Consider the following 11144-nt stretch of genomic DNA (forward strand, 5'->3'; position numbering starts at 1 on the left):
TACGTTTTGTGCATCACCGTATAGATGATTTTCCCCTTTACATGGTATAGGACGAATATTTATAGATCAACCATGTCATAACTTCAAACTACTAAATAAAATAGGAATTAGCGACAAATTATTAAAAAGTTCTAGTAGCTTCACCAATATAACGCGGATTAACGATGAAGTTCATAATTAATTTCAATTTTTTATAGTGATGATTAACTCGTTATCTCCGGCTTTAAATAAGTTAAAATATGATATATTCTTTTTATTCCCAGAAATTGATAAGAAAATGAAAGAAATGTATCTTCTATTTTATATGACAAAATTTAAAATATATTTAAAAAAGAATAATAACTTTCAATATTTACAAATTATTTAACATTCAAGCTATTAAATATTACAGTCACATGTTTGATTTCACAAGGAAACCATCCTAACTTTAAAATAAAATGAAAAATCTATCCTAACCCTTCTTAGATGAAGATGAAGTACAAATTAATTTTACCATCAATAACTATGTTGGGAAGGACATAATTAATCTAATCAGAATCAGAGGTCTCGGGTTCAATCTTGGAAATGAAGTTTTTTTCTCATAAAGGGTGATTCTCCTTTTAATGAATTTCACACGGCGCGTATCTAGATTAGTCAGGACCCAAAAATGAATATCAAATTTTTTACATCCAATTAAATTGTTCCCAACCACTAAGAGGCTCATAAGGATCAGTTTTAACCCTCTTGTTGTGGGAACTGATGCAAATTGCTTCATTAATAATGGGGACTTGATCATCATGAAGATTAAGATACTCTTGTTCTCCCATAGCCAGGCTTTCATCAGGGGAACTTACTGCCTCCATTTTGCTGACATTTTTCACAGAAATTGCAGCTGATTCTTGATTTATAACTGTTTTTGCTGGTTCCCTTGTTGTCACTGGTGCCACTGGTCGTCGATCGAATGCTCGACAGCTTCCGGATATGATGTAAACTCGGCATAAACTCATTTCATGCCTTAACTGCAAAAATATTGGATTGAGATGAATTTAAATAGAACAATAATAATGATTCATATAATATAACAAACATCAATTTGCTTGAGATTGAAGCATTGATGTTTTATTGTTGTTCTCTACAAAGATCGAGATAATTGAAGGACGGCGGAAGCAGAGGTTTCATATATAAGTTGTTTAATCCCTTCTGGTCAGATATAAGTTGTTTAATTCCTTTGACAAAGGAAAGGTTATATATTAAAACGGGAAAGGAGGTTCAACATTTTTTAAAGTCCTAGGTTCAAATCCCATGCAATAGAAAACTATTAATACTTCAATCCATGGAAAAATCTAAACAGAAAAAAGGAAAAGAGAGTGAATAAATATGTTAATTATGAAAAATAATTGATTACCTTAGGAATAGAAAAACTTGAAGAGGTGGAGGTTTCTTCTTCAATAGCTCTGTATTCATTCATCTTCCACTTAGTTTTTTTCCCAGTAGGTGCTTTTCCTTTATAAAATACCATACTTTTTTTCACTCCAATAACTTTACTCTCTGATGAATAAACATACATTGGAGAACCAGTTGCTTTCCAATAACCAGAAGTAGTAGTCCTACAAGGCCTCCCTCCTCTTGCTTCTCTTTCTTGCCTTGGCACAAAGAAAAACCATTGCTCTGTATCTCCCATGCATAATTCCCCAGGAAAGTCTGCATATAAAATTATTGTTTAAGTTCTATGCACCAACAATATAAAAATTAATAATTTACATAATCAGATCACTTATAAGGTATTTTATTAGTCTTAATAAATGTGATACAGTTTAATTTTTCTATAACGAGATCGTTTGTTCAGAGATTTTTGATTGCTAAGCGAAATGTTGTTATACAAAGAGAACATGTCACCTTTATGTATATTTAGAAACAATTTAACTTTGAAATTCTCATCGATGATTTACAGTCATACGAATAGTATTTGTCTCGTTTAATTTAGACCACAAATTTTGAATATCTTTCCTTTTTTTTTAAACTTTATATGCTCAGTCAACTGTCAAGCACTGTTTTATAAATTATGACGGAGGGAGTACTACACTATAAAAAAAGCAAATTCCCGATGAAAATTTCCTAGGGACGTCATGTCGGATTTTTGTAGGAAATCAGCCAATTTCCGACGTGACGTCCGTTGGAAATTCGAGTTTTTGTGGTAATGCTAATTATAAAGTAAATCTCTATAATATACATTAAATAATAACCTGATACTACATATTAAACTACATTGATACTATTGTATATAACTTAAATTCAAAATAGTAACCGTGAAAAAAGGCTTCTTAAAATGGTGATCCAGAATGAAGATAAACAAATGAAGAAGAAGAAGAAGATAGTTTGTGTACTTGAAAGATGCCATGTAAATTGGGACAAAAGTACTAACCAGATGTAACTTTCTATAATTGGCACTAATCGATAACTTGGTATAAACGATAATTAAGCAGATACAGGTCACCGATATAGATTCAAAATCATAACCATTAAAAATGGTTTCTTAAAATGGTGATAAAAAATGAAAGATAAAGAAATGAAGTAGAAGAAGAGTTTGTATATATACTTGGAAGATGCCAAGGATCAAGATCATAAATATTAACAACTGGGATTACTCTATCAAGCTCTGGCCTTTTCCCTTCAAGCTTGTTATGCAAATAAAAAGATATTAACTCTTCTTCTGTTGGATAAAATCTAAATCCTGGTGAAATAATTTCCACCATTGTTGTGTTCTCTTTTTCTCTTAATTCTAATTCAAAAATACTACTTTTCTTGTTATGCTTTTGTTTTAGTATTTGCTATATTTATAGAGGTAGCAGAAAATGGGACGAAGGGAGTTGCCGTGTTAATGGAGAAAAAATGTTTTGGAGGTATAATGAGGACTGTGATTTGATTGAAGTTTCCACACGGTTTTAATTAGTTGTCGATAATAGTACTGTATTTATGTTTATGTGTACCTTTTGTATCCTTTAAATAATCATACCTTTATTTTGAACAAGTCAGCCTTTTTTATTTTCAGTTTTGCAAGTGATGTCGCAGTCAGGCCATTTTTTTTTTGTACTGTCAAGTAATCCGATCTAAAATAAAAATGTATGGTTGGTAAATGGCACTCAGTCCGTCTCATTTTATCTTTACACGAAATTTAAGAAGAAAATGAAGACTTTTATGATTTGTGGTCCAAAATGAACAATAGATAATTGTGTGGTTACAAATCATTTTATTAAGAGTAAAATAGTGATTTGAAATTAAATTGTTACTAAATATAGAAAAGTCTCATTCTTCTTGGAACTGACTAAAAAGGAAAGAGTGTTATATAAATTGGGACGGTGAAAGTAAGTGTATTTTGGCTGAATACATCAACCATCCCTTAAATGTACTCGTAAATTTTACTTAGACACTCAAACTATGATCTGTTCCAATTGAGCACCTGAACGCATGATAAAGTTTTCCTATTAAATACTTCCGACTCAAATTAAATGTTTGCGCGTTTTCTCAAGCGCCTATTATGTAGATAAGTTAAACACATAAGATATATCACCTACTTTGATTATACACATAAGTGTCAATTGAAAGACGCTCAGATTTATTCAATTCTCTCTGTTAAATTTAATAGGAACTATGAAAAAAATAATTTAAACATAAACACCAAACAAGTACCATCAAATCTCAAATACGCAACAGAAAAAATTGAACTAAACACCAAAAAATAACATAAATTACATATCAAAATTAAATTTAATGGGAACTATGAAAAAACAAATTGAACATAAACACCAAACAAGTACCATCAAATCTCAAGTACACAACAGAAAAACAATAACAGAAATTACACATACCAAACTCTATATATATACATAAATTAGCAATAGCAGAAACTAAAAAAATTATACCTCTATATGTGAGTTACAAATTTTGCCTAAAACTACAAATGTTAAGTTTTGGCAAACTTAAAAGATAAAAGCAGTTCACTCCATACTTAAAGGACTATTTTAGATGTACCTTCAAACATAATGGACCATTTTGTATCATTAAAAGTTAAAAAAAAAAATAGCTCTGTAGAATTTGCTGACATGGGGATAATATATGCGGTGATGGGGCGTGGAAGGATGGTGCAATCATAGGTTGGTCCGGTGATACTTTTGGAAGTGAGTAAAAGAGTTTCTTCCTTTGAGAAAAGGACATAAATAGTCTTTTAACTGTGAGAGTAGGCTCAAAATAGTCCTTTATCTATGCACTTAACGGTTTTGGTCCTTTAAGTTTGTGACAAGTTAACAAAAATGATCCCTTAACTATGAGGGTTGGTTAAAAATAGTCTCTTAAGTATGCACCTAACAGTTTTGGTCCTTTAAGTTTGCCAAAAGTTAACACTTTTAGTCTGTGACAAAATATTCATCGAACTCTATTTGTTAAATTTGACGAGAACTATGAAAAAAAGGAAAAAATTAGCGAGAACGCACATTTAGAGGTACACATTACTAAAGAAAAGACTAAATATCTCGGGACAGAATCGAGGAATGTCAGTCGGTTATAGGGAAAACCGAGGAAAAATCTACAAACCTGATAATCTCAGAAAATAGTGTCTCGAAACACAAAGACCAATGGACTCTGTCGATTAAAACCGAGGGAGTCCATCGGCCAAGTAAATTATACTAGACTTATTTTTACTGAAAACCCGGTATAAAAATAAATACTTCCATTATTGTGATTCTTTAAAAAAAAATAGTTTTTGTGCATTTTTCCTCGAAAATAACCTACGGGTCCGTCCGTTGGCTTTTGTAAAAAGCAATAAATTTTTTAAAAATAGTGTCCCTCGATTTTATCCATCGGTTTTCGTCCATCGTTTTTTTGCTTATTTTTAGTAGTGACAATTTTTGTAGTTTCTGCTATTTCTAATTTGCTTACATAGGTTTTGTCCTGAGGTATTTGACCTCTTCTTTAGTAATGTGCACCTCTAAATGTGCGTTCTCGCTAATTTTTCCTTGTTTTTCATAGTTCTCGTCAAATCTAACAAATAGAGTTCGATGAATATTTTGTGGGAGACTAAAAGTGTTAACTTTTGGTGACCTTAAAGGACCAAAACTGTTTTAAGACTATTTTTGTTAACTTGTGGCAAACTTAAAGGACCAAAACTGTTAAGTGTATCGTTAAGGGATTATTTTGAACCTACTCTCATAGTTAAGGGACCATCTATGTCATTTTCTCTTCTTCCTTTTGTGATTTGAAGTCTCTGGTTTTTTTTTTTTTTTGTTACCTTGCAAATTTTGAAGGAAAATTTACCAAAATGTAATATTCGGCCATCTAGTTTACCCAATATGATCGAAGTATACACTACTTAAGTTGGTCAAAAGTTAAAATTTTTAGTCTCCATAAAATATTTACCAAACTTTGCCGGTTAGATTTGACGGAAATAGTGAAAAAGAAAAAATCCAACCATAAACATCAAGAAAGTCCCATTAAATCCCAAGTATGCAACACAAAAAAATTGCACTAAGACTCTAGAAATAAATTAAAAATTGCAAACTACAGAAATTGTACCTCTAGATGCAAGTTCATGCTAATTTTTTTTTCTATTGTTTCCGTCATACATAACAGGCAGAGTTCAATAAAATTTGATGGAGACTAAAAGTGTTATCTTTTGACAAACTTAAAGAACGAAATCCGTTGAATGCATACCTAAGGGACTACTTCCAACCTACCCTCAAACATAGGGCCATTTTTGTCATTTTCTCTCAACAAAACCGCCACGGACTTCCATCGCCATCTTCCCCAAAATTCCGACGAATTCCAAAATCTAACCCTAAATTCTCAAAAGAAAAGAAAAAAGCCCTAAATTCTCTAATTTTCACAAATTTTGCCTAAAACTAAAAGTAAAAGTACTAAGATCGATACATATTTCATATACTTAGATCAGATGGCATAACTGATTCTTCATTTTGTGATTTCATGTCTTTGATCCATTGTGGGGGAAAATTAAGGCCGGCTAGAAAATATTTACGCCACATGGTCTATATTTTGAGATTGTTATCAGATTTAGCCTGTATATGTGTATAAATACCTTTTATACACTTTTATACGAGGTTGATACATTATGATAACTAGAAGGGGTCTGCCCGTGCTGAAATGATCCTTTTTTTTCAAGTGTGTAATCCTTTCCACTACTAAATAGAACACTAAGTTGTAATAGTTCTTTGCAGGAGTTGAAGTGAATTCTCTTACATAAAGTAACATTTGTTGTCCATATTATCATACATGATTGTCTTTGGTAGACTTACCGAAGCTATAGTTATAATAGTGATCATTCTACTTAACCAAACGTAGTTTAATATATTTTAACTTGGCTTGTCCTCTCTTCAACAACCAGGATGCTGTGCAACAACAAAATGACCATTGAGGTAAGTTTTGCTCAACAACCAAGATGCTGTGCAACAACAAAATGACCATTGAGGTAAGCAATGATAGCAATGGATATGAATGGTTAAAGAAGAGAGAGCAAAACTTAATCTTTGTTAGGAGAAAGAAGCCGAAGAGGCGGTAAATTAGGAACAGTGAAGAAAGACGTGACGTTTCATGTTTTAGAAATTCAAGAGACGCAGTTTTTTTTTTTTTGGGTGAATCAAGCGCAGAAAATTCGGAAAAATAAGGAATATTGCAAAAAATTTAAGAAAAAAGATAAATAAGAATTCTGATATGCTTTTATATATTTATATAGATTAGACTCAGAACTAGGATACTAATGATAGCATACACAAAGAGTGCTCAAAAGAAGCTAGCAGTACTAATAATGCTTTAATCAATCATATAAAATCGTAACTAGTGCAATCAATGAATCAGCTAACTATACTTCTACCAAAATCATACATAAAGTAACATTTGTTGTCCATATTATCATACATGATTGTCTTTGGTAGACTTACCGAAGCTATAGTTATAATAGTGATCATTCTACTTAACCAAACGTAGTTTAATATATTTTAACTTGACTTGTCCTCTCTTCAACAACCAGGATGCTGTGCAACAACAAAATGACCATTGAGGTAAGTTTTGCTCAACAACCAAGATGCTGTGCAACAACAAAATGACCATTGAGGTAAGTTTTCCGTGAAGTTCAGTATTAAAAAAAAATTAAGAAGTTAATGACAAAAATATTCAATTTGGTTGAAAGAGTGAAAAAATAGTACTATATCTATAAGTCTCTGTTCAATATGATATCAATCTTAAGCATTTAGTAAAATTTCCCCTCATGAACAATGGGAAAGGATATAATAACTTAGAAACTTCTATCAGGTTATATTTAAAATTAATCAAGTAGACTTAATATGAGTAACTCGAGCGACAGGTCTCCGCAATGTCTTCAATCTATTAGCCTCCATCTAAGCTCTTTGTTCTGTTGAGATCTGAATAACTCCACAATTTGTTGCTACATTATCTGGCGCTTGATTTGTTTTCTTTCCCTCCAGAATATGTATTAGCTATAACAATATTTAAGGGAATAGTTCAGATGGGATCCTGCCAAATATATATGCAACACAATACGGTCAAACATCTATTTCAGTAAGTGAGTAAGGGACGCAAATGAGTATATACTAAATAATTTAGCGGAGTGGTACATGAGTGTAACGATTCGTTTGGTCGTTATAGTGCTTTTGGTTCTAAAACTTGGTCATCCTATGCTAGCTAATCTCAGTTCACAGGAAGGAACAATATAGATCCATATTCCGTAATCTGCGATTTAGATGTATTCTACTTTCATGTACTACTAATCTTATATTTTCGCGGTAGATCTGTTCTGATTATACAAAACAGTTACCTTTCAATCTGTACTGAATCTTTCTTGGTTCGATTAGTCAGCAGTTTATGCCTTTTAAAGTATACATGTTGCTTTTGATTTCTAGAATTGCATTTTAGATTATATGCTTTACATGTCTCTAGCTTGTTGAATGTTAAGTAAAATAGCTATAGCGGGCGTTGGGAAATTCTAAGTTTAACCGACTCGCACATACCTCATGAAAGGAGAGAGGTGTCTCGGGGAAGTACGGTTGTGAATCGTACTGAGAAAGTCTGAAAACCCGCTAACCACTTAATGGTGCTCTAAAGGACATATTTTAGAGTCGCTACCTAATTTTTAGGAAATTAGGAAAACCAGTTCGAAAAGGGTCCATTTAAAATATTCAAAAGAATCCTAATCTACCAAAGTCTGGGTAAGAGTTCTGGTGATCCCCCGAGGAAGGTGTTAGGCACCCCGGTATTAAGGATCCGCTCAATGCGGTTTACCTAGGGGTTCTAATAGTTTACCTTATGATTATAAATCGTTTTGGACAAAAACTGTTTAAGTCTAGATTTCCGCAATAAAAGGGTGTCATGTAAGCAAAAATTCATTTTTTTAAGAAATCGTCGAAGTATAGTTCCGCTCAAAATTGAGCATGGGTGTCGGACTTGAACACCTAAGCTAATACCCGAAGGCTCTTGGTCTAGGTAAGACTCCACGTAAGTCCACCCAAAGATATATTTTTTTGAAAAAAGGAATTTTAAGTTATGAAAATAGTTTTACGAAAATAGTTTTATCATAATATACATATATATATATACCGTAATTAATTATGCTATGTTATTAATCTATCAATTATATTCTTTGTCTAACCAAAATTTCAATCCTATTTTTTATACATATTTGCATAAGTCCTTAATATCAAAAATCAATCCGCAAGTTTAAAACAGTCCAAAAACGGTCCTAGGCAGTTCAGTCTCAAAGTTCCAATAATGTCAATTTAGTCCAATAATTTCCAAAGTCCAGCATTCCGAGTCCAAAATAGTTTCTTGGTCCGTTTTATTATTATTTTTTCACACGAGTTGGATTTTAAAAATCAATTTAGCGACTTTAAATTGTATGACAATCATATAAGGGTTCCAACATATTGAATTTAAAGGCACAAATACGGAAATATCATAAAGTAGAGAGTACGGATTTTGGACCGACCAAGCCCAAACGAAAGATTTATGCAAGTTGGTCCCTAATCCATACGTATGCTCTATTTTTCTCCGAATTTTTTCGACTTGATCTAGATGCGTTAGTGGGCCCCGTGGGGGCCCACCAACGGGTTTGGGATGGACAAGGATGCAAACGAGTATACACAATATTAGTATACATTCATAATTTGAACTAACTAAGAATTGAAATGTAGAATAATTATTACGTAGCCAAAAATGAATCACAACATTATTGGGCCTAGCCCATTTATTATAACTGATAACTGTAGGTAATCAAGTTAAAAAAAAAAAAGACCCAAAATACTAGTAACATTAAGTCAGGCGTAGAGGCGCTAACAGCTGACCCGTGGCCCAAACCATTTTTCCCTCTTAAAATTTTCATAAGTGTCAAAGCTGTGTATACATGATATATCGCTAGTATACTAATGTAACACTTCGTACCTTTAACGTAAGCTTTAACCATGATCCTAGACTTGAAAAATCAGATAAAGAATGTGGGAGTTGGAATTTTCCTGTTCAGTGGTGAGATAGTGGTTTACGCCCATGAACAGTGGACGTATTTCAGTTTACGGGCCGTAAACCAAGTCGTAAACTGGTACCAAGGATTTCTGAGCATTCTGGAATTTGGCAGTTGAATGTCATATGGTTAAATACGGACCGTATTTCACTATACGACCCGTATTTCAAATCGTAAACTGAAACCAAGAATTTCTGAGCATTCTGGAATTTGGCATTTTGATGTCACATGGTTAAAAACGGACCGTATTTCGATTTACGGCCCGTATTTCAAAATGTATTTGGAATTTGGGAAAACTTCCTTGATGAAAGTTGTATAGCTTTGAAATACTTTTCCAACGGTATATTATGGGGGTCAAACGGACATCTGTGCAAAGAGTTATGACCATTTTATTGAAGAGACGCAGTGCAGTCCATATTGCAAAATACGACCCGTATTGCAGTTTACGACCCGTAAACTGAAAATACGGCTAGCACAGTGCTGGACGTAAACTGCATTTTCCCAGGACAGTATATATTCGTCCATACCAGTTCAAATCATTATTTTTTATTCCTTCAAGCCCTAGAACGACTTCCTATATATTCGTTCATACCAGTTAAAATCATTATTTTTCATTCCTTCAAGCCCTAGAACGATAACAAGCCAACCTACTCTAAGATAGACAAATCCAAGCGTTCGAGTTATGGAGCTTCACTTTATCCTTTTAGCTAAGCCAAGGGCAGAGATTGTAGCTAACTTCCTACCCTCTTCCATCATCAAGAACACCAAGGTAAGCCTACCCTAATAATTCCAACTCAATTCTGATACCTATCCTTGTAATCTAAACAAGAAATTATCATTCTAAAATTAGGGTTTTCAAGAAAACCCATCTCAAGGTTCAAGAATTCAAGATTTTAGAAATCTTCTTCAAAGCTCAAGTCTTTAATTCAAGTTGTGGAGCGACTAAAGTATGTAGAGTTACTATCTACGTGTGGGAACATCATTGTTCTTCCCCACGCCTCATAATCCATAATATTATGATTCTCTACTAAAAACTAGGGTTTCTATACCATGCTCATGATAACCCTAGGTCCATGTCCATGATTATATTATGTATGAATTGTTATAATTCCATCATTTAGTTCTTAATATTTCTTTATGATTATTGAGAATCCGTCCGTAATCTGTGAAAACCCATACCTAGTATTCCATGGGTTCTTGCATGCATGTTTTTGACTAAGAATGATTGTTTCATGAATATCCTACATGTCTACAAGTTTTCATGCAACTATATTATATAATTACTTTCATGCTATGATACAAGATACATACATACTAAATACAAGTTATTTCATGAAACCATATTTACAAGTTATTTCATGAAACCATATTTACAAGTTATTTCATGAAACCATGTCTACAAGTTATTTCATGAAACCATGTTTACAAGTTATTTCGTGAAATCATGATTACAAGACAAGTACAAGTTAATTCACGAAAATCATGGGATTTTTAGCCAACTATATTATGCTCATGTTTTTGGGAGTTGCACGAATTACCGAGAAGGCTCAGATAGTCTGAAACTATGTAGCCACCATAGGACAAGGATCGCTCCGCCCAGTTAGGACGATACCTTAATTTTACATTGAATGGA

At 32.9% G+C, this 11144-nt stretch overlaps 1 protein-coding gene across 1 annotated transcript; it reads right to left on the reverse strand.

Annotated features, from left to right (window-relative positions):
* Positions 1 to 583: 583 nt before the first annotated feature.
* LOC132599493 (NAC domain-containing protein 90) lies at positions 584 to 2880 on the reverse strand. The gene is made up of 3 exons (XM_060312856.1): positions 2576 to 2880; positions 1385 to 1680; positions 584 to 998 (listed from the first exon to the last, which is right to left on the reverse strand). The coding sequence occupies exons 1-3, from the start codon at positions 2730 to 2732 to the stop codon at positions 663 to 665; spliced, it is 789 nt and encodes a 262-aa protein (XP_060168839.1). The 5' UTR covers positions 2733 to 2880; the 3' UTR covers positions 584 to 662.
* Positions 2881 to 11144: the final 8264 nt, after the last annotated feature.

Source organism: Lycium barbarum, chromosome 6, assembly GCF_019175385.1.
Source record: "Lycium barbarum isolate Lr01 chromosome 6, ASM1917538v2, whole genome shotgun sequence".
NCBI lineage: Eukaryota > Viridiplantae > Streptophyta > Magnoliopsida > Solanales > Solanaceae > Lycium > Lycium barbarum.

Bases quoted from the DNA above. Each gene is read 5' to 3' on its own strand.
- LOC132599493 (XM_060312856.1), bottom strand. From the start codon at position 2,732: ATGGTGGAAATTATTTCACCAGGATTTAGATTTTATCCAACAGAAGAA. The intron at 1,681-2,575 runs GTATATATACAA...TTTTATATGCAG, and splicing joins TGATCCTTGGCATCTTCCAA to ACTTTCCTGGGGAATTATGC. The intron at 999-1,384 runs GTAATCAATTAT...ATATTTTTGCAG, and splicing joins CAAGTTTTTCTATTCCTAAG to TTAAGGCATGAAATGAGTTT.